Source organism: Medicago sativa, chromosome 2 (genome assembly GCF_051527215.1).
Source record: "Medicago sativa cultivar Bolivia chromosome 2, Bolivia_mono, whole genome shotgun sequence".
Taxonomy (NCBI): domain Eukaryota; kingdom Viridiplantae; phylum Streptophyta; class Magnoliopsida; order Fabales; family Fabaceae; genus Medicago; species Medicago sativa.
This window is the reverse complement of record NC_140750.1, coordinates 26,084,262-26,109,406: the sequence shown is the minus strand read 5'-3', so window position 1 is coordinate 26,109,406 and position 25,145 is coordinate 26,084,262. Positions and strand designations below refer to the sequence as shown.

Sequence of the window (25,145 nt, the reverse complement as noted above, 5' to 3'; positions counted from 1 at the left end):
GATTGAATATCGAGTTTTCGAGAAAAAAATAGTAATAAATAGTAGATATTTTTCCTTCTACTTAAGTAACAAATATTTATTTAAGAACCTAAACGTAAGATATTGTCAATATTGTTTCAATTTTTCAGTCTGTGAAAATCATTTTTTTTCTATAATCAAAAGTATATAATATATAGAAATACAAAGGGTACTCTAGATGTGAATCTCCGATGGCAGAGTCAGATTTTTTTTGGATGAGTCACAAAAATAAACTATAATATAAACATAAAATTTATGTTATAATAAGCATTAAACACAAGATTGACCATCAAAATTAAATTGTATATCTTAAAAATTCAAGATAATTACCTATACATTTCGATTGACTTGAAATTGTGATAATAAAACGTACTGAGATGTAAAAGAGGGTGGGTCGCAAGGTAATTTTAGTTAAAAATAAAAAATATTTTAATAATTTCCCATATAAAAAAAATAATGTTTTTGGTAAGGTGGGTGGGTCATGGCCCACCTTGGCCCTATAGGCCCTCCGCCACTATGAATCTCATATCTCTATCCAATACAATATTTGATGGTATTCCATGCAATATGATAATTTCTTTAATATACAATTGAGGTAATCGTTAACAAAAGAGAAAAGCGACTAGGGTTTTCATTATAATGACAATAGTTCAATTGAGAAAGAGTTATAATAGAATATAAATATTAGATATATACTAGAAAAATCTAAACTACCCTTAGCCTAATTACAACCAAAGACTCATTATATATTGTCTAACATCTCCCCTCAAACTCACAATGCATTAACATGAAACACAAACTCACAATGCATTAACATGAAACATTGAGAATTTGTCAAACAAAAAATGAAAAAATTATTCAATAATACAGAAATAAAATCCATAACAACTAACATCGTAACCAACAGAAAGAGAACCACAGCCTAAATAGATGAACCATCAAAGAGAAGAGAAGTAGCCAAAGGGAAGAACCAACGAAGAGAGGAGAAGCACCTAGGGAGAGTAACCAAACTAAACAAAAAGAGAAGCAGCTAAACAGAATAGCATAGAGAGGAGCAACCAAAGAAGAAGAGCAGTTGAAGAGATAAACAATCATAGAGAAGAACAAAACCTACAGAGAGAAACAATCAAACGGAAGAACTAAGAGGGAGAGAAGCAACCAAACACAATAATCAATAGGGAGAGAAACAATCAAACAGAAGAGACCAATAGAGAGAAGACCAATCAAACAAAGAAGAATCAACAAATATAGGAGCAATCAAACATAAGAATCAAAAGGGAGATAAACAATCCATGTATGCTTTCTATACAACATGCCTAGATTTTTATGAAAAATAGGATTGTAGAAACAATTTAAACCCGATGTAGAAACATGGGAATGCAAAGGGATACAAATTTATTATTGTTGGGAAACAAATAGTGAGCATCTTGGGTAATTATGAATCATTACGGAGAGGATTCAATCCTTCTCAATTGAGTCGTATAATGAAAATTATCGAGGATTGGGAGAAAACATGAGAAATTATGGATTGTTCATCTTGAACAATTTAGGTTAATTTTTTGTGATCTTTTATAATCTCCTGTAAAGATTTATTGATGGTCGATCGATTATCGGCTCTTTCCCACATATATGTACACAGTTTAAAAATGTGAGGGATTCACACAAAAATTAATCCGGGACTAAACTTACACGGGCTACAAACATAGTTTTTTTTTTAAGAAGCTAAACTAACCTCCTCAAATTGGCAATCAGAGAGAATCGAACCAGGAGCACACTCTCAGATCCCAAGTTTATATCACTAGGCCAACGCAAGTGGGTTACTACAAACATAGTTAAGTCTACAATTCCTCAAAAAAACATGGTTAAGTCTACAAATAATTTTTTTATTTTTTAGGGAAAGTCTACAAATAAATAAGAATACATTATCATGTATTTAATTTAGTTAAGCAGTCCACAAAAATATGATTAACTATTGCTTTTAGAAAAGGTGTGAATGAAATCTTTTGGTTGATAAACATGGTTTGGTAGAAACGAATCCTTCGGTTATGACTTCTAAGTTTCTTAGCCCTTTTCTTTGATAACAACCATATCATGAATATTTTTTTTGAAGGAATATCATGAATATATTATTATTATTATTATTATTATTATTATTATTATTATTATTATTATTATTATTATTATTATTATTATTATTATTATTATTATTATTATTATTATTATTATTATTATTATTATTATTATTATTATTATTATTATTATTATTATAGACAATAAACAAGTAAATATAAATGCTAATAAGATGAGAGCCTGTGAATAAGTAAATAACGTTTGTAGCTTTTTTTATGGAAAAAAATTAAAGTAAGGAGATGGTGCCCCAAATCTAAAAATAAAGAACATAAGCTTAAAGATCATTCATACCGAAATTTACATCTACCTTCCTTGAAGGAAACTATTGGGGTTCCAACTAGCAACATAGAGATCTAAAATCTATCTTTTCCTACTATATCGATCCCTTATAATTTTGAAGGGTTTTCTGCCAGGCCAGTTAAAATTTTGGAAATTTATTTTATGAATCTCTCAGTTTTCATCGAGAGTTCCTTAATTTATCTGAACATATCTTTTAAAAGTATAAACCTACTTAGATATATACTTTTAATCGGATTTATTTTAATCAAAATTTATTGAAAACTATCTTTTTTTTTTTTGCCAAATTGAAAACTATCTTTTGAATGACCTCTTTTTAAGGTTGAGCAACGTGGGACTTCTAGAGCAATTTTTCTAAAACCTTATCTAACTAGCTTTGATAGACTTTCAAAACTCAACTCGTAAAATTTATTTCTTTTTAAAAAAAAAAATCAACATTAATTTTTTTTTGAAGGAACGGTAAAAAGAAATCAACATTAACTTTATTTAAGAAAAAGTTAATCAACATTAACCGATAGAAAATATGAACCATTAGAATTAATTTCTTTATCTAACCATTTAGCATTTCTAATGGTTCATTTTATTTTTTTATAAGGTAACGTTGATTTACCTTTTCTAAAAAAGTTAATATTAAAACATACTCTTCGAAAAGGGAATGTTGGTGAAGAGAATGGTACTAGCAACACTTTTTTTTAACATCTACTCTTCTATTGAATAAAAAATATGGATTCTAAATTGGGGAAATTAGTCTCATTTAAGGTAGTTGGATATTTACATTAATTTTATCCAATAAAAGAGTGAATGTTAAAGGAAGTATTAAAAAGATAAGGTTGTTATCACTTTTCTTCCTAAAGAAATCATTGAAAAATGAGAGCGAACTGATTAGCCTATTTAGTTATAATTTAATAATGTGTGTTTTTTCCTAAGTTGTCTCTGGTTCAATCCGAAAATCAAACTTGAAAAAAACTCTATGACCTCTCTCTTCTAACGTAACAGCCGCCGCACCCCTTCCCTTATTCTCCAACCCTCTCATCGTTCTCATGTAGTGGTTCCTGGTGATGGTGTGACGAGTCTTCAACTCCGCATCATCGATCCATCCTCACGGGTTGGATTCTCCCTTTGTCGACGATCTTATGAAAACCCTCGCGGGTTTTGGTCCTAGGTGCTCTCAACACACGACTCTGGTGTTTTTTGGGCCGAGATGGTTGAATACTCGATGTTGCTAGATCTGCAACATCTGGATCAGTTTTTTTGGTTTATCTTCCTTGGAGGTGGCGGCAGCGACGGATCCGTGCTTCACTTGCAAGATGGCTGCAGTTCATTTTTAACTTTGTTTTTCTGATTCCATTACAGATTTGTTAAGATCTGCAGGATTTCAAAGTTTAAGGATTGCGTCAGTCGTGTAAGAGAAGATGGGTCAAACGTCGGAAGAGAAGGTTCGGTTTCGACATAATTTCGATCATGTGTACTCTGTGGTTTCGTATCCTAGTTATCATTATGTTTGACATAGGACGGTGCGGACTCGAAAGATTTGTTAATGCTTGCTGATGTGCAGGGAGTTGATGGATCTTGAATTATTTCTGTGTTGCCAAACGATTCATACGTCAGTTTAATAATATTTGTCATTCAATTTGTAACTTAATAATATTCCCTAAAAAAAACTAATATATTATAAGAATCCTTGCATCGGCCGTCCGATGAGTGAGATTTTTTAGTTTTTGTTCTTTTTATTTTTCTCTTATGTAACAAATAAACATATACAGATTTTTCTCTTATGTAACAAATAAACATATACAGATAAGTCCATCATCCTAAATTCCTAATCCATATTGATCAAAGCCAATTTAAAATTATATAATTCAGAACACATTTAGTCAAAGGACATCCAGAAAGCCTTTATACAAAGTCTTATCCGTTGATTTTAAAATTGAAACGTGAGCATCTAGTTTCCTTAGAACTTTGAAATAAGCTTTAATTATTCCCAGCTCGATGATTAATTTAAAGAAAAATAAAATTAAACTTGTTCTGTTTTAAGTTCTATTCACTATAATTTCACTTCATTTAACATATGGATGAACAAATTAACATACTTTTCCTACAAAGATTACTTTACTAAAATTAAAACTCTAATTAATGTCTTCGATAATCTGTTGTTATACTCGACACTTTGTGGTAGATATAAATACCATAATAAGATACCAGTATATGGCATGTAGTACATAGACATATTTTATACATGAGGTCATGCGTAAACCTTCAAAATAAACGAAGTAAAATATATAACGATATTTTTACGACCATTTTGCGTCAACAACAACTTTCTCATACAATCATGATGTTCTTATTTTTTTTATTTCTCTCTATTGTTTTGGGTTTTTTATTAGTGACTATATATATATATTTTTTGTATATTTCTTATTGTTTCATAAGTTGACATAAAAATGATTATTTAAATAAGGGAAATGTATCTATCACTTTTATCAAAAATTAAGATATTTTTTATTATCGTGTTACAATCATTGATTGATGGATCCATATATAAAAAACGAGGAAAATATTTTAATTTTATTTATATAAATTTTAAGAAAAAAACTATATCTTGTCAAAAAAAGAAAAAAAAACTATATAACTACGATACTTAATTTGATTTGCTATTGAGTATTTCTCTTCTCTCTTTCCCAAACCATAGTCGTCACCACACTCCTTCTTCTTGTCTATTGAATAAGGGTGATTTAGGTTCAATTTTGACCCAAAATCATCCGTCCGAATTGTTTTTCCTTATTTTTTTATTTAAATTAGTGATTTTCACATATTTTCAGTCTTCTTTCGTTTGTTTATGTGATTTCGTCTTCTTTGCACGACCCTGTTTGTTTTAATTTTCCGTCTTTGTGCGGTGTATTTTTTTTATTTTCCGCCTTAGTGCAATGTTTATTTGATTATAGTGGAAAGATTAACTTTGAGAAAATGGAAATTTAATAAATGATTTTGGCGTCGTCAACGTTGCAGATCCGAGACATAAGTATTTCGGAGACTTGAATATAGCCATATTTGTAGGTATAGATACTCTGCCGCTTTATACTTTTAACATGGATGATGTGAGTTTGTTCGCAAAATCATCATTTTTGTTTTTGCGATTTTGAATTTGTATTTGTATTGTATCAATGTAAAATGAATATCTTTTATTTTTATATATAAAAAAAAAAACTTCAATAGTTAATTTGAATGTATATATTTAAAATTATTATTATAGCAAAACTCTATCTGATTGTTTGTAAAATTAAACTTATAAACGGGGACTCAACTCCAATTTATCCAAAAACTCCACTCTCTATCCATAGCACTAGTATTTATTTATTTTTGAATATATCCAATCCAATAGTACTAGTGTTTATATTTATCCTAACATGTCATGAAAATGATTCCTTCAAAAAAAAATGTCATGAAAATGATATATATCTAAAGTGTTATATCCTTTTCCTAATCATTCAACAAATAAGTCTCTCAATCCATCATTGAAGACGATGTTGACGGAAATACGTGTTAAAAACTTTGAAAACATACATAAAGAAGTGTTCGTTATATATATCGCTCTTAACTAAACATATCTTTCACTTTCAAAATATAAACTACTTTTAAAGGACAAAATACAAAATATAATTCATTCAACATATAATGTTAGAGTCTATTGCAATTAAATGTATCCTTGACCATTTTTTTGACATATCTGTTTGTTTCGCAATTCAGATTTTTCCAACTAATTTATTCTTTCTAGAAATTTATAATTAGTAAAGTTAAAAACAAGAAAACCTTACTATTACCAAGTTTGATAAACAATTAACCCTAGCCTAAACAATTAACCCTAACCTAAACAAGAAATTTATAATTAGTAAAGTTAAAAACAAGAAAACCTTACTATTTCTAGAAATTTATTCTCTCAATCTTTCTCTACTCATTTCCTCTTTCTTCCTCCTCCAAAGAGTGGTTTTGCATCATTTATTTAACCCAAAATCATCATTTTGCAACGTTATTTCTCATATTATTTAAACAAGTTGTTTACACATAAATTTGGTTTTTTTCCACGATTTTCTCGTTTGAAGGCGGTGTTGTATTTTTCGTCTTCTTAGTATGATACTTTTTTATTTTCCATCTTGTTTTTCTAGAGGTTATTTTCCATCTTGTTGCAATGTTCGTGTGGTTGTAATGTTTATTTTGGTTACTGCTTCAAGGCACATACCTACTCCATGTCTTCATCTCCTTCAACTACCCATTACATAGACTTTGTTGCATGGTTTATTTTTCATCTGGTTGGAGTGTTTATTTGCAAGTCATTGTTAGTGTAAGAAAGATAGTCGTTGATCATGTAGTCATCGTAGAGAAGAAACCTCGATTCAAGTACATACACCGCTTAATATGCTCTCTTAAATGACCAAGTTGTAAGATTAAAAAATATTATTTTGATTTTCGCGTGCAAACTTCATACAACAATATATTTCTTCAAGTAACTCTTCATTCTAATTATATGAATATTACTATTTAAAACTTCTATCATTTACAAATTTGCACATGATAGAAAAATTCTATGAATAAATATAAACTACTTATGCTCTTTATCAGATGATTGCTTGATACTTTGTACCAAATGTTAAAGGCTATGTTTTACCAATCTATAATTATCTTAATTATGCATCACTTACGTTAACATAATGAAACCAATCAAATTGGTACCGAAGTATTCCAATGTCCTTCTGGTGTGTTTTTTAGATGATGTTCAACCTAAGTATTCCGGCATATAATCTTGGATCCGTTGACCGTTGTTCAAGAGTGTAACTAATTTCGTTTTATCGTTTAAACTCTCATGTATAGTTCACTACATGTGACTAGTTAGCACGAATGCTCATAGTCTTAGAAAGTGGCCATCATATTAATGCTTGTTCTCAAGTTCTCTTTGATTTTCTAGCATATATATATTGATCGTTTGATTTTGAATGAAATGAACTAGTATCCTTATATGAAAAAAAATATTATTGTGCAAATGGTTTATGATGTCTTGCTACAAATGGCACACATTCAATAAGAGGAAATTTCTTTCAAGAGTGAACAACTCACTTTAAATCGTTAATTAATAAATTAATAGTAAATATTATAAGTACATCATAATAAATCACGAATTTATTAAAATAAAAATCTTTGATTTTTTTCACTTTGATAAATTTAAAGAATCCAAACCTCAATAGCTGAGACCTTGTTGATTTTTCTAAAAGAAATAGAAAATTCAATTAAAAAAAGAAAAACATAAATAAGAGATTGATGAGATATTTGTTTAACCCCACATTTAAGGCTTTAATAATCGAATTCTTTTTCTTATTTTTTTTTCTTGGAAAAAAAAAGTTAATGGATCAGATGCCTGCACCTTCCACCAACTTCTTAAATTTTTGATCAAATTATAATTTATTTGGGTTTACTTGAAATAATATGACAAAGTCAGAATTGTATTATTAGAGATGATGGATTAGAGTGAGAGCTTGTATTTTCAAAACATAAACAATTAGGTCTGCTTACTTAGGTGACAAAACAAGGTTGGTAGTTAAAAGACAAATTTGATAGTGACAATTAGAGCTGTCAAAACGGGCGGCCTGGCCCGTTTAGGCCCGGCCCGGTCGGGCAACGGGCTTTTTAGGGCCGGGCTAAAAAGCCCGGTTCGAATATGGGCTAGAAAATTGGGGCCCGAGCCCGGCCCTGCACGGGCTCCCGGGCCGGCCCTGGCCCGTATCTTTTTTTTTTTTTTTCCTTTCAAAAATCAAAAAATAATTTTATTAAAATAAGTTGAAAATGAAATATCGAGGCAATCACTTGGATGCAATTAACATGGGTGTGATGTGAACAGTTGAAGTTTATAAGTGTTGCACTTTTGCACATCTAATGTGACCAAAAAAAAAACTAACATTAATACGAAAAAAAAAGGGTTCTCAATTGACTGGATATTATTTTATATTAATTCTGAGACTTGAGTGAGCTTGCGAAGATGGTATTGTCTGGCGCCTGTGTGAGAACTAAGAACTGAATTTCATATACACACAAAGACAAAAAAAAAATTGTATTTTTTGGCGGGCTTGCGGGCCGGGCCAAAAAGCCCTGAATCGATTCGGGCTCCAAATTTTCGGCCCAGGCCCTGCATTTAATTCGGACTTTCGGGCCGGCCCGTTTTGACAGCCCTACTGACAATACATATTAGGAAAATTGCATGCACTTTATTATTTTATTTTTTATTTTTGAAAGATACATGCACTTTATTTAAAGACAATAATAATAAAATATCATCATTGACTCGTTTGTATACTTTATTACGTATTAGTTAAAGAATGGGGAATTAGTCACTTTAGTCCCTGAATTGGAAGGGATTCGCCACTTTAGTCCCTGAATGCAGATAAATTGCAAAATAGTCCCTGAATGTAGATTTTGTTAGTCAATTTAGTCCTTGAATGCAAACCTCGTTAGTCAATTTAGTCCCTGAATGTAGTCTCCGTTAGTCACTTTAGTCCCTGAAATTGACCATGCAGGGACTGTTTTGCAATTTCTCTTCATTCAAGGACTGAAGTGACGAATCCTCTCCCATTCAGGGACTAAAGTGACTGATTCCCCTTAAAGAATTGAACTTTCACCAATATTGAACTTTTTTTTCCTTCAAAATATAGTTGTTAATTATGCCTCAAAAAAAGCACGTATAATTTATAATTATAGATCAATATTTGCGGATTTGTTAAGAATGGTTTTTTTTTTTTTTTTTTTTGGGGTGAGTTCTATGATGAATAATACAGCTTTACTTGACTCTGAAACTACAAGTGGCATATGTTTTCCTTTTTCAACCATCACTCCATCAGCACCAGCTGCACCACCAATCTCATTCAAACAAAAATTTAAGTCCTCAACTAATCTTGACACTCATAAAGATTCTTGCTATTTTATCACATATTTTTACATTGATTTATTCACACGTAACACTACCAAATTATGAATTATTTTCTTGGTGAGAGAAGTTGTAAATGGGAGTGAAGCTTGTGTGGTCACAAGCTGAAATTTAAGCATTTAACTACGTTCAAATAAATTGAAAAAGGTAGAAAGAAAGAAAATACTCAATTTGTTCTTTTTGTTAAAATATTTAAATTAAAATGATGGATATATTTTATGTGTGTGATTAAATGATTAATATTGTTTAACAAAAAAGAAAATTAATATTTGTGGTTATGACCAACTAAGAATTTTCAAAAAATAAGTATTTATTGAAGGAAAAATAATTTTAAAATTTTAAAAATTACATTGACACTATTTCTAATATATAATATCTATCTTTATGGTACATGTTAGTATACTTCTCAAGAAAAAATCAAGGGGGTTTCAATTTATGTCTCAAGTACAATCTCACTTACTTACATGTCCCGCCCACTACGTTATATGGTCTAAAGAAAATTTAATGAGGAAGTCTTTTTAAAAACATATACATATTTTAGTAAAATTATAAATTTTGATCTAAATGTTTTTTTTATAATCTTTAGAATAAAAATTAATATTTAAATTAATTTAATCAATTTCATTTGCTAATTTTTTAAGTAATAAAGTCAATTGATTTAATTTTTGTGGAAAGAGTTTTAATTCTAACAACTTTATTTTTTAACTTTAAGTTTGAAAATAATTAAATATAGGAATTTTTATAAAGTAAATTTTATTATTTTGGAGGCCTAGAGTTAGTAGCAAGAGTTTGATTTATATAATCTTAAAATAAAAGAGTCCGTCCATATATCTTAAAATACCACCTCTAGTCAGGTGAGAATAAAGAACCAAAGAAAACTCATAATTTCTCATAAAGAAATCGTTAGTAACAAATTTTCAAATTAAAATTTCTAGTTCAATTTTATTTAAAGAATGTTTTAAGTGCAACTCTGTAAGCTGGATACAATGAACCAATAAGATAGTGACAGCTTAGTGTATTACTTGATGTTGGAGGCATTGTTGCGTAAGGAACTCAACTCAGTCTTGTTGGCAATAGTGGCTAAAGAATTGAATCCAAGTGATGATGTCTATAACAACCATACATGAGAAAGGTGATGCTTTTAACCATTATTTTTGGATAATGTTTGCCTTTATTTGATTGAAAGATTTAAATGAGGCTTTTGGACAACTAGTTAGCCTTGCTTGTATTGTTAAAAAAAAGCTGACTTTACTTGGTTAAGTGGTTAAATACTAGAAGTTTAAGGTTATAAATTGGAGAAACGATATTTATATAATCATTTTGTGATAAATCTTAGACACCTTTCTCTCTTATACTTATATAATATTCATATTTTTTCTCTTCTGTTTTTTCTCTCTATTGTTTTTGATTAATAAGAAAAAAGAAGAAAAAAAATTATCACAAAAATTGTGATTAAATGATTGTACAAATATTATTACTCTTTAAATTGATGTGGAAATTTAATAAAGCAATTAAATAGTGATGGTAGTCAATTGTGTTTGTGATTTTTTGTTATAAGAAGCACTCCACTCACGAGTAGAGTTTGATACAACGAGAATGTGGGCCACTATTTATATAGTCCACAAAAGATCACGTTGCAATTATATTTGGGACGGTTTAATAGACACAATATCACTTTTATATAATATATATCAATTAAAAATTAATCTGTATGATTTAAGGATTGGAAATATCTTCAAGTTTGGTTAAGTTTATCTCATTTTCTTGTTTTATTAAATTAAATTGTAATAAAATGTGCTTCAAATGAAGTGCACAAATCAAGGTTGAAAAGGTGAGCAACATTTAAGTTGTGTGAGCTGCTACATACTCCTATCAAGGAGCTACATACATTTATGAGTGTTAGAATAAGTAATTCTTGTCTCAATGTTGCTAAAGACATTCAAGATCATGGAGTTGCTTAAGTTGACTACAATGAAATATTTTTGCATGAGATAAAATATTGCTATATAAGAATATTAATGTTTATATTTCAAAAAGAATATTAATGTTTAGGATAATATGAGAGGATAATATGATATTCTTGACCCACACATGAAAAAAGAAGGGTGGTTTTTCTTGATCTAGTTGTTGTTATAACTGTTGTTGAAGATGTGATATATGTTTAGTTATGACTTATCCATAATGACTCACAATTCACAATCCAAACCACAAAAATGGGGAAAGCATTTTGCTGTCACCATTGAACACATCCTAAAATAACCTTAGTAGCTGGCTTTCATAGGGCCATCTATTTGAATGGCCCCATATCGTTAGGGTGTTACGTAATGTTTATCTTCTATATAATATATCCCTAACTAACCATCAACATCATCATATAATAATGGTTAGCTATTTGCTTGTTAACATTCACTAGTGCAGAAAACACTTTTTAAATCAGGTGAATATGACTTTTTAAATCGGGTGAACATCCGATTTATAGGTGGCCGATTTAAAAAGTGTATTTGATTTTAAGTCAGCCCCCTTTACCCGATTTAAAATCGTTTAATTTAAATCGGTTGAACCCATCTAAAATCTTTTAATTTAAATTGGTTGAACCCATTTAAAAAAGGCTAACAAGAGTCAAAAATCCTAGAATTTAAATCGGTTCACCCCATTTAAATTCTCTCTTATATTTTAATTTTTTTTTTATACACGATTATAGAACAATAACAGAATGCACAACCTTGCATAAATTTCCAACATCAGTTCTAATAAAAAACATACACTAACATCATGGGGTAGCACTAGTACACACGTTTATTCTAAATCAGTGTTATCTCAAGGTTGCATAGAAATTCAACTAGCCAAGATCCTACAGATTACAATAATAAGGCTCAACATAAAATCATAGATGTTGTGATACACATGGCTTAACAATCAACATAACATACAGGGTAATAATTTCCAGTAACAGGTTGATTCACTTCCAAGTTCCAGTCTTTTCTCTAGTCTCGAACCTGTACAAGTATGCATCATCATAGAAGTTAAAAACTCATTGTATTTAGTATTGTCATAGAAAAACTCTAACTAGAAAATAATTGTTAAACCTGTTTGACATACCCGTTCGATGAAATCACGTCCATTAGAATCAGTAATAGAAGGTTTTGCTGCTTGCTAGATTTGTTTTAATCTCAGTTGCAATTTCTTTGCCCACTCCATCGTCAATCGGTATAGGTCCAACCTGATGTCAACAAATTTTTCATGATTACATGCTCTTATAAAATAAAGTATCGACTATCGAGTAATTATGTTCGGAAAACAGGAAAAAAATATTGTTAAAGTATTGTTAAAGTATCGACTATATTGAGTAATTATGTTCGGAAAACAGGAAGTAAATATTGTTGAACACAAGATCACAAACCACTATGAACCACAATTTAATGGAATGAATTAAAATAAATGAATGAGTTAATATAACAATTGTCAATGGGTTAAACCAATTTTGTTAAAGTATTGCACATGATTAAACAAAATGCCACATATAATGTTTGTTGAAAATGTCAAGAAAACATGTCATGTGTATTTAGGCATTCTATTGATTGTGAATTGTGTTGTATGCATAAGAGATGTCATATTTAACTATTGTCATATATTTAACAATTGCACCAATTTTAGTGATAACCTAGTCACCAAGCAAACCCCTATTAAATAGTCAAATAGCCAATAATATAATAATTATAATATCTTACTTTTGTCTTAAACTATCCTTTATAACCACAACTCAAATCTCAAAGTTAACATTCACAAGAGACAATTGTGAATTGTGTGAAAAATTTCCACTGATATTTCTTAAATACATTTTTCAATACTTTCGTACGGACTAAGCACACAATTGTCATCTATATATGATACATCTTACTAATTATAGTCACAGTGTTATATGTTTTTGTTACAAATTCTTGTTTGGATTTAGGTGGAAATGAACCCATCATGGCAACAGGGGAAACTCAGAGAATTCTGAAAGCAGAAAGGAATCCATGTCAGTGCATGGTCACCACTAGGAGGATACAAACTAAGTTGGGGTTCGCCTACAGTGATGGAGAATCCAATTCTGCACGAAATCCCGCAGCTCATTATTTTATTTCATATGTTTTAGCCAATTAAAATTTTAATAAGGTTTTTAAAATATACATCCTTTTGTTTTAAAATTCAGCTTCTTTTTTTCAATGGTAAAACTTTAGACTTGGTCATAGAAGTCCTAATATAATATCACATCATAAACCAACTCTTCAAAACCTTAGATTGTTAGGTGAGAACAAATAATTGGTTCTATATTTTATCTCTTTTAACAGTTGAAACCTCTCAAAGTCATACATAAACTAGTATATTGAGATGACTGTTATACTGAAAGAAAGTCTATTTCTAATGTGGATATATATTATGCAGATAGCACTAAGGTGGATATACCAGCAAGGGGCAATTCCCATTGTGAAAAGCTTCAACAAGGAGAGGATGAAACAAAACATTGAAATATTTGATTGGGAATTGAACCAAGAAGAATTAGACAAAATCAATCAGATTCATCAAAGCAGATTTCAAAAGGCAGAAATGTTTGTATCTGATAATGGACCTTACAAAACCTTGGAGGAGCTGTGGGATGGTGATGTTTGAGCAAATTCTTGTTTGAATAAATGATGGGATCATGGAAAGTGTATGTGCTGCTGAATAGTTATAAGTAGTAAAATAATGCAAAGAGGGTTTTTCTCAAGAGATTAAAGACATTACAAATAAGATTTAAATTGTACTCAAATCCAAGTTCCTTATGTAAGTGAACTTTTAACTAATATCTTTAATTCAATGGTCAATTTCCTTCCAACAAAATCAAAGAAACAGAGTGTTCTCTTAATAAATATATACTGAACAATAGTATCCTCCTTACTATAAAATCAAACAATTCGATTTTTTTAAACCAATAAAGAACAATAAAAGTCTGCACCAATTAAGATAGTTTAGAGGGAACAAATATAGAGAGAAAAAAATATGGAAATTCAAAGAATTGAACAAAGACAACTAGCACACGTATGAATACGGTAAGGCTCTAGAAGTTAAGTTGCTGATGCATGCACCACCATCATCATTATGCATCCATTCACTTTAAAAATTTAAAATTGAACTAGAAAAATAAGACAGAAAAATCTGATAATTGAAATAAGATGCATCATTACCAGGTTGAGTTTTCGATGGCGCCATCCCTCTCTAAGAGCTTCTCTTGTGGCACTATCAGATAAGATCACATCAAAACTGTCAAGAGCATAAACCAAAAATACAGTACAAAGAAACAAACCCACATACACCTCAAACAACTTAAAAGCCAAACAATAACCAAAGGTAATTAGTAAAACAACAGGGAGCAACGAAACAAGAGAAAGGACGCAATCAAAACCTCCATACCCAACATGAAGCAAAACAAATGAACCGCAACCATCGGAAGCTCACACCAAGCTCCAAAGAAAACTGCAGCTGAAGGAAAAAAAATCAGAGATACAAATCCCCATAGCAGTAGCAAAAAAGCTTGTCAAAAGCATGCGAAGAGCACCAGGGCTGAAACAGGACAGCCACCACAAAACCACAGAACATAAACAGACTCAGCCTAACAGCAGAAAACTAGTTCTTACCTCACAATACTATCAACCAAATTTACATATCAACTGTCACCACTTTATTATTAAAAATAAAACCACTCCACTCCTACCAAATTGACCACACAACGTCATGCTAAATGATCAACAACCCTCTCTGACATTAAGGTATAAGCTAATTCAGTATCATGGCGATGAAGACAAAAAAGTATAATAACTTTAGAGAATGAACAATGCGCCTGTAAGAAGATTCACTTATACTATGAGTCATGGACTCGTGACTTTTGTTTCTTTCTACATCCAATATTAGAAGACTCGAAAACAATCAAGAAAGATAGATATTACCTTCAAATCTTAATTTCTTTTATCTCCTTATGAGAATGAAGCCAATGCCAATTGCCAAGAATTCCATAAAAACATAACAAGAAATGCCTACAAGAAAGAATCACAAATAAAAACGGAACCATTACTAAAAATCTCCAATGCATATAAGAAAGGATAATTCGTAGATTGAGCATTATAGCAGCAACTTTCTCAAATTTACCAAACATGACTAACACATTGTAACTTTGCGAGTAAGAATGCCATCCTGAAGTCATTCCCTTACGTAGTTCATATAAAATAGCGTAGATTTATCAAATAATCACTTACAAGAACATTTATCAAACAATTCATGTTCAACCAGCAACATATCAAATAACTGAATGTAAACCAGAGTCTATAATATGAAATTATTGATATTCACTTTCTGAAGCCATGAATTGCATGTTGCCAAAATCTCGAAATCCAAAACACAGGTCACAGAAAGCTAAAATCGCTAGAAGGAAATCCTAATCAAAATCACAAAATCAAAATCAAATAAGAAGAGGAAGAGGAAATTTACTCACTAATGGTGACAGGTTCGTGTAGATCTGCGAGACAACCATTCTTCTACTTCGAATCGCAAACCCTAGATTTGACATCTACAAATTGCGTGGAAATAATAATAGAAAAACCAGAGAACGTTGAAGGAGTGAGGTGCTAGGTGGTGGTTGTGGAAAGGCTCGGCGGAGGGGAGGCGACTGTAGAGAAGGTTTCTGAACAGTGAAGATACGAGATCTCGCGTTAATGCGTAATGAGATGGAAGATAGAGTTTAGTGTTTTTTTTTTTGGACAAACTAGTGTATTTTGTTTTAATAGTTTTTAATTTATTAAAAAACTTTTTTAAGTCAGGTGGACCAATTTAAAAAACTTCTTTGTTAAAGCCTTATCACCGGTTTGAGCTTTTAAATCATGTGGATACCAACCTATTTAATATCCCTGAGTTAAAAAGTGATTTTTGTACTAGTGATTGGCTAAACAAAGCTTAAGAAACCAACGAGCATCATAGAAAATATGTATCATACAAGACCCTAAATAATGGTCATTCCAAGTGAGATTAGCCACTAAATGACCCAAAACTCATGACTCAAAATACTGATCATACAATAACCCAAAATCCAAAATATACGAGTCAAAGTAAAAAAGTTCACGATTTCCACAATCCATAATAAAATAGGTGCAACAACTTCATTGTGTGAAATTAAGTCGTATATGTCCCAATGTCTTCAACTTCCTAACTGTTGACACACAAACTCCTGTCTTTGAGCTTATCTCTAAGAGTTACAAATCTCCTCATCAAATAATTTCTTATCCATTCAAACATTGTGATTATGGGCATATCTCTTTGCGGCATAATAGTGGCATTAAAAGATTGCTACATATATCATATTAGGCATAAACATACATAATGACTCACAATTCATAATCCAAACCACAAAAACGAGGAAAGCATTTTGCTGTCACCATTGAACACATCCTAAAATAACCTTAGTTGCTGGCTTTCATGTCCCCACTCGTTGTGGTGTTACATGATGTTTATCTTTCTATATATCCCTAACTAACCATCAGCATCATCTTAAGTGAGCCCTCACCCATTATATGCAATTTCTTCAACAAAAACAAATGATATGCAATCAATTCAAATAAACAACGCTTAGCTCATAAATATTCAAAAATTTAAACAAGCAAGGACAAAGTAATAATCAGACAAAAAATTATAGGTCCATACAGTACAGAGAAACTGAAAATACAGAAGCAAATGACTATAAATTGTCCACCAAACCAAAATATGACTTGAGTATATGAAACCAAAACATAATCAGACATGAGTTCTCGGTACATGACACACAATATGAAACCAACACTTGAATCAGAACCAAAAACCAACACTTGAATAAGCAAAAAGTTCTTCCTGTAATGCTTAAGCAAACCAAACTCTCACTGGATTGTCCTTCTAACCTGTATTGTGAAAAATCAAATGGAGCATTCATCAATCAATATGAAATAGCTTATGCATGCCTTTTAATTCTGAAATAATCACATCATGAAGAGAATAATACACAGTTGACAGGATGAGGCGGAAATTAATAGTTTATTGTGACAGATTTGAACAAGAAATTAATTCTGCTATAAAACTCAATGTTCTTTTAGAAACTCAAAAAACAAATCACGTCATCTAATAAAGTTGTACAAAGTGTTCTATGTATTTGCTTAAAGTTTAAAATAGCATATGTCACCAATTAGCCAGGTAACTACACACTTCAGTATGCATAGCAGGAGTCCAAAGATATCATTCATGTTTAATAACAAAACACATTACCTTTATATCGTACACTTTTCAACGATGCAAGAAACCAAGTTCCAGAATCCTGATAGCTCAATACCCATCCCTAGCAATACGAGTGAAATTCAAGGTTAAATGAATATTTGAAAATATTAAACTTTTGTGTTACGATAAGTAGAGATCAGCAAACACAGATCAGATAGTGTTAGAACAGCAACTCTAGTCCAAAAGATTAAAGATAGGAAAAAACGCAAACAATGAACACACAACGTTTGGTAACTAATTAAGCTCGGCCAATTGCGTCTACGTCTCCAACTGTATTGATCTCTATTATTACCCACTTAGGATTTACAGGGTACAAATTTGTATTTAAACACTGCATTTCAGATTACAACATAAATCCCACTGATCCATACGCACTCTCAAACTTTGTCATTTTAAAGTGGGTCCAGTTCAAGTAAATACTATTTGAATATAAATCTGCACCACTTGATATGAGATATACCAAAAGAAAACATGTAAATAGTCGGTACCTGAGTAATTGTTGGCACTATGACTGTTGGTCCCTCTCAGGACCGTCAATCATTATACATTGAATATGCGCAATCCTCTCGCAATCCTTTCCATAAGGTTTCTTGCATCTTTCTAAAAGTAATGGACAGTTCCCCGAAATCTGTAAAGTTGATATGGATCTAGGTAAACCCTCCTTCGGTAAACGTTGTATGTTGGGACAGTTTTTAAGAGTTAGTGATGAAAGAGAGGGGAGGTGGTCGAGACCCTTGTAGTCAAGTTGTTTGAGATTTTGACAACCAGTGATATTTAGAGTGGTAAGAGAGAGTGGAATCAACCCTTGATTGGGAAAAGACTCCACATCTATTTCTTCGATATACATGTAACAGAGAGATGTATTTGCTGGAAACGCCCATTTCAGGGAGTTGATGAGAAGGTTGGAACATTTAATGAGAAGGAGGCTTTTTATACTTGAAGGCAAACCTCTAGTGGAGAAGGACACCAATTGTGGACAATCATTTATAGACAGCTTATAAAGAGATGGAGGAGGATATGCATGCATTCAGGAAGTGATTTTAACTTCTCTAATTTGGAAAGATAAAACTGCTGAAGCCTGGGTGCAGACAATCCTCCATTTGGAAATGATGCAAATTTAGGACAATCTCCAATTGAGAGAGATGTGAGTTTAAGATGTTCATTTTCCTGTGAAATCATTTCGAAATTAATACACTTATAAACATCAAGAGTGTCAAGATTCGGGAACAGTTTGAGAGGGAAGGTCGTTAGAGAGTCACAGCTACCACTGATGCCCAATTTTACAAGGAAATTGTAGCGACCAAGTAGTGGAATTTGCACAGTTGGACAGTCTTCAATTTTCAACACTTTAATGTTGGTACCACATACAGATAAGGCACTCCCGATGAAATGCATGGAGGATCCTCCCACGCAACATCCACGAATTTCAAGAAACATCAGAGAGGGTGAACAAAAATTAAATTTCAATTTTCCGCAATTGATTAGACGTAATTCCCTGATTAACGGAGAAGATGGAACAGAATCAACAAGTTGTTTACAGTCACAGATTTTTAGATTCACTAAACATTCAAGTGACTTTGGCATTTTGCCTTTCAGACTTGGACATCGCACTATATAAAGCTTTTGTAGGCGTGGAAATACACCCACAACATCTTCAGATTCCCATTCTTTCCATCCATTCATATCCTTAAAAATTAAAGTTTCCAAGGATGGAAATGAAACAGATGGAGAAGAGCAGCTCACATCCCTATAAAACTCCGTGCTAATCACCACTATCCCAGAGAGCCCAGTGATCCTAAGGTGCTTAAGTGATGACATAGTTCCAAGCGAAGGAAGCAAAAGACAATTTTTACAATTGCTCAACTCTAGGGACACCAAACTTACCAGTGAGTTGTCTTGAAACCAAATTGGGAACGATGTACCACCGTACTTTTCGATTGAGAGCGCTGTCAAATATATGGAAGGTTTAAGGTTCTCGAGCACCTCCCTTTCTTCTTGTGAACTGGTACTAGTAGCATTCCACCTTAAATTTAGTTTCAAAAGATCGGACTTACTTTCTATTTTTGCAAGAGCTGCATCCAATGGCTTGGTAATATTTTGTAGCTCTAAAATGGACAGATTTCCATGTAGATTGAGATCTCCTAACTGTTCCACATTGGACTCACTGCCCTTGTCCACATAAAAAGAACTAAGAACTTGAAGATTTTGTAGTCTATCCATTTGCTTTGGCATTCTTGTAACCTTAGTTCCACTAAAGTCAAGATAAGACAAATTCACCAGTTTGTGTAAATTCACAGGCAGCTCTTCCAAATACTCACAATCCTTCACCTTCAATGTTTGCAAGTAAAGAAGGGAGCATAAAGAATCCGGCAAATTTCTTATCCCAGTCCGGGAAAGGTCGAGATGACGGAGATGTTTAAGATTTCTTACTGTATCCGGCAACTCCACCATATCCATGTACCCGCACAATGACAATACACGCAACAACTTACACTTCGAGAACAACTTTGGAAGCTCCAATGACGTCAAGGGCGACAACCAACGATGTTGGTAAGAATTCATAGACAGTGGTATAAATGTCCGCAACTTATTATCTTTATATAAGGTCTCGAACCCTTTTGAAGATCCAATTTTATCACATACAAATGAAAAATGACGAGTCCTCCCCGATATATTTTTCCCTCTTTTGGCTCCCAATGTTAAGCAAAAATCCCCAAACACAGTTTCAGCTAAGTCATGAAGTAAGTCATGCATGATAAAATAATTTTTATATTTTTCTGATGGCTGGAAAAATGATCTTGACAGTAGATTGTTAAAGTACCACTCACCATTCTCTCGTCTAGGGAGAAAGTTTTCAGCCGTCCATAGTAAAATTAAATCATCCTTGTCAAATAGGTAGCCTTTAGGGAATAATGCACAGTACCCAAAGCACCTCTTAAGATCATATGGAAGCTTTTGATAACTTAACATCAAAGCAGGGACAATTTCTGTTTCTCCTGGTAAGTTCCATATACCGCTTTTCGATATCCTATTCCAGTCCTGCAAGGATGAATGTACGCTCAACAGACCCCCAATTGCTTCCAAAGCTAAAGGTAATCCATCACATTTCCTCATGACACCTATGGCAATTCCCTCCAAAATTCCCGAGCCAAAGGTTATTCGAGAACTCTCTTGATTTTTGAATGCATGTTTGGAAAACAACTCCCATGCATGTTCTTCTTCTAATTTTTGTAGAAGATGAGTATGATCTGACTCCATGCCTGAAGCAACTTCACTACTGCGCGTAGTGACAAGGATTTTACTTCCCTTAGCCCCACGCTGAAATGGAATCTTCAACTTTTTCAATTGCATTTTGTTGTCATTCCACATATTGTCCAAAACAAGAAAAAACTTCTTCCCATTCAGTTCATTTGCTAACTTACGTTGAACCAGGGTGAAATTAGTATCATTAGGGTATGAACCACTGATTTCTAAAAGAGTGTCCCTCATTATTCGAATTTTGTATGTAGATTTCATCAAGAACATCCTCAGCATCCATCATAGCATCTTTGACATTACAAATCCATTCCTTGACAGTAGGCCTTCTGATCTGCTGCTGCTCAGCATCTTGAACAACAGCATTGATGGAAATCAAACTATTGTTTAACTTCTTCAGCAAATTCTCATCGAGTTTGGTTCGAAAGTAATCCATCATTTCGGTTGAAGCTAACTTATCAACCAAGACCTCAATGATTGAATTAACAATTGCACCGCCAACAAATTCAGCAGCCATGGCAGAAAAAAGGAGCAAGCAAGTGAGCAGGAAAACTAGGGTTTCAAATGCACAAACAACACTGAACACTAACACTAGAGAGATAAATCCGATTAGTGTAAGAAGATAAGGTGAGCTTTTCTCTTTTTATATAGTGGGTCCAGCCAAATGTTTGTTAATTGATTCTGCATTATTACTATTATTACCTGTTTAGCCTAGATTTTGACACATGATTGTTACTCCCTCCGGTCACTATTATAAGCAAATTTCTACTTTTTAGATTCATTCAATAAATTATGTATGTGGTCTATATTGTAGACCATATACATCATTTATTGAATGAATCTAAAAAGTCAAAATTTGCTTATAATAGTGACCGGAGGGAGTATGGTTTATCTTGGTAATAACTAATTAATGTGGGACCCTCTCAAGCTTCTATGTACATCGTCATTTTGTATTAATAAATTTTTATTTTTATTTTATTTTATTGGTTTTTGCTAATCAGTGTCCTAATGATATGGTTGAGAAATCCATTAATATAAATTTTGCTTTTAATTACTCCTTCCATCTTATATTAAATGACTTGTTTGACGATTTGCATCGACAATGTTAATCTGATATACTTTGACTATATTTTTCTACTAATATACAAAGATAAATAATATCATATAAGATGTTGTTGGATTCGTCTCGATGAATATTTTTAAAATATTAAATTTTCATAATTTTTTTTAATAGATAATTAAAGATATTAATGATAAAAAATATACATTGATATGTGTGACAGAGTCAACTGTGTCGTTTAATATGAGACGGAATGAGTATAAATTTTTACGTTTATTTTAACAATAATTACGTCATTTTTTTATGCAAATTTACTAATTTTAACTCTTTAAGTCTTTAACCAATTCTCCAAGGTATTCATTACCATTCTCTTTATTTTGTTTTTAATGTTTGTTTTAGTTGTTATATTTGTATTTTCTTTTTTTTGGTAAGATTCTAACACTGAAACTTTTCCCTTTACATATTTTGTTATGGTTGAGATCCTCTCCATTTTTCAAAAGAAATTGTGATGTAATTATTGAAGTTTTAAAATAAATCAAAAACACTAACTTATTTAATGTCGTATTTTCAAAACTATAGTAATCGTGTGACTGGAGATGATCATAACTCCCTTTGTTAATCAAATGAACTAGCATAATATATGAGTTTGGATCCTTTATACTATATGAGTTAGGATCCTTTCAATGTAAGAGTATTTCAATTTCTTTTATTCAAAAAGAGAAACACAAAAAAAAATTATAAGAATAATAAAATAATTAATAATGGTGGAACTAACTCCGCTTAATGGTATAATCCACTATTTATTTTTGTAGATATCACTATTCAAAGAACATCATCCTTTTATTTTGATAAAGGAAAATGCTAGATATCAAGAATGATTTTATCAAGAAAGATTCAAGAATGACATGGCAGAATAATCACCCTTAGATTTCAATCTTATTTATTAACCTTTCATAAAAAAAACATACATAACACCCATCACCCCATGATTTCCGGCCAGGTTGAGATTTTATTGGCTAATATTAATTTCGGAATAATTTCTTGATAAAATCTAAGGGTGATTATTCTGCCATGTCATTCTTGAAATTTTCTTGATAAAATCTTTCTTGATATATAGCATTGCTCTTTGATAAATAGAGAGGATTTCAACTCGACTCATACTATCATGTTTATGGAGAAATAGAGAGTGGGTGGTGCCAATTCCATTGAGAGGGAGGGATGGGTTGAAATGTTTTTTAAATCACAAAAATTGGGATCAAAAATTGACCTTTTAACTTCTTTTTTTGTTGCAAATGGTGTGTTGTGACTTGTGAGTTTTTATACTCCATTCGTTTTATTTTAACATGCGTAGATTTCTAACAATAATATTGGTTTTACTTTAAAGATATGAATTGACTGAAATGGATGGATTTCACTTGGATGAGTTTGAGTTTAGTGAGTCTGGTGCCTTTGTTTTTATCTCTCTCTTAATCAATCATTTTTTCATCTAAATAAATTATTTTGATCATTCATTCATCCCTTAAATACATTAAAGTAATCAGAGTCACACAATTGAAATCCAAAATAGAGGGAGTGTATGTTAAGGTATTTACGTATTTAAACTATTAAACAACATCTTTGATATAAATCACTTTACAATTAATGGTTTTGTCTAACATGCATAAACAAAATGATCTTATACTATGTATAATGTATTTTTCACTATTAGATCAAAAAGTCACATCGTATTTCAACCAATTGAATGATGAGATTTATTGATCAAATGATAAAAATTAGTTTTGTACATGATGCATGATAGGTCTCAATTCTAGCTAGCATAGTAACAAATAACAATACCTTAAACCTTGTGAAAATGATCGACATATTGACTGCGTCTTTCACTTCCTATCACCACTCCCTTTATTATCTATGAGAAACTTAAGTTAGGTAGTTTCTGCTTTGAAAAAAATGGTATCTGAAGAGAATAACTAACAAAATCCAAAGAGGAAAAATAGTTAAAGATAATGATGCAAAGAATAAAGAGAAGCAGCATAACAGAGTAAATATTGAGATAGAAAAACCTGCCAAGCATCTTTTGGAGTCTTTCATCCCTTCAGCATAATAGTGTTAAAATGCCACTTGGTTAATCATCATGCTCCTGGCCTTAACAAATGTTGACAAACGAAATGTGAGTAGTTTTCATAAGCCATTCATTGATGTAATAAACTTTCAATCTTAGATAAAATTGACATATTTATTCATTTTTTTTTACACACACTTTCAGAACTTAGCATTTGCACATTTGCATTACAGCGACAGAGAAAGAAACACTAAAATTCAATCTTTCCATTGCTGACCACTATTACGCACGGATACGGTCACGAGCATCGGACATGCCGGTATCGTTAAAAATTTAAAAATCATATAATTCAACATAATTATTTGTGTTGGTGTCGTGTCGATGCATAATGTTCGACACCAAAACACGCCTAATTCGAAGAATATTTGTATTTCATATGTTGACCATAATGCTTGTAAGCACAATAGTCCCAATTAATGCCTAACCCCAATCTCTAATACCACCATCAATCCACAATACATAATATCAAGTTAAGAAGATTATATAATAAATTTATTTATTTATAAAGAGCTGCAGAATTGCCTACCATTTTACACAAAATGCATACAAAAGCATAAGCATGAAAGTTAACAATTGAATTAATTTAGTATTTTTTTTAAAAAACTCATAATATCAAATAAAACCAAATAACTATAATTGGCAAAAAATAATTAAGGACCTATTCATGGTTTATATGTTGACCTGTGTGAATAGTATACCAAGTTACACAGTTTGGAACAACTAAAATTGAAACGCATAGCATAAAATAAACTGAATTTAGATGAGGAATAATAATTACCAGAGCAAAATAGAGGATGTTATCAGAGCAAAATTCAATGGATCTGCAGATCAGAGAAGAGTAAGAAGACATGGCTTTTCTTGCATTCAATCAATCAATTCAAGACACAAAAATAGGTGAGAGAATTTTATTCTATCTATCTAGATCTATAACTATAACTATAAACTATAATTTGAAGACTATACACCTATGGAAAGAAAGTTTTCCAGGTGTCACT

At 31.6% G+C, this 25,145-nt stretch overlaps 1 protein-coding gene and 1 pseudogene across 5 annotated transcripts; one reads left to right on the top strand and one right to left on the bottom strand.

Annotated features, from left to right (window-relative positions):
* Positions 1-12,187: 12,187 nt before the first annotated feature.
* Positions 12,188-25,090, bottom strand: LOC146945821 (putative disease resistance RPP13-like protein 1). Of its 4 annotated transcripts, none has more exons than XR_015026514.1 (8): positions 24,929-25,090; positions 24,092-24,173; positions 23,868-23,998; positions 17,708-17,777; positions 15,915-17,346; positions 14,614-15,459; positions 12,509-12,629; positions 12,188-12,405 (listed from the first exon to the last, which is right to left on the bottom strand). XR_015026514.1 is itself a non-coding variant. In XM_085744107.1 (6 exons), exons 4-6 carry the CDS (start codon positions 21,248-21,250, stop codon positions 17,342-17,344), a joined length of 1,725 nt encoding a protein of 574 aa, XP_085600233.1. In that variant the 5' UTR covers positions 21,251-21,440; positions 23,868-23,937; positions 24,092-24,173; positions 24,929-25,090; the 3' UTR covers positions 17,064-17,341. The 4 variants fall into 4 exon arrangements, 1 of the variants encoding a protein (XP_085600233.1); XR_015026513.1 differs by having other exon boundaries at positions 23,868-23,937; XR_015026515.1 differs by having other exon boundaries at positions 23,868-23,928.
* LOC146945822 ((1S)-1,7-diacetoxy-luvungin A aldo-keto reductase-like) lies at positions 12,959-14,278 on the top strand (annotated as a pseudogene). Its single transcript, XR_015028049.1, has 4 exons — positions 12,959-12,967; positions 13,362-13,537; positions 13,602-13,617; positions 13,772-14,278. The product of XR_015028049.1 is annotated as a (1S)-1,7-diacetoxy-luvungin A aldo-keto reductase-like (transcript).
* Positions 25,091-25,145: the final 55 nt, after the last annotated feature.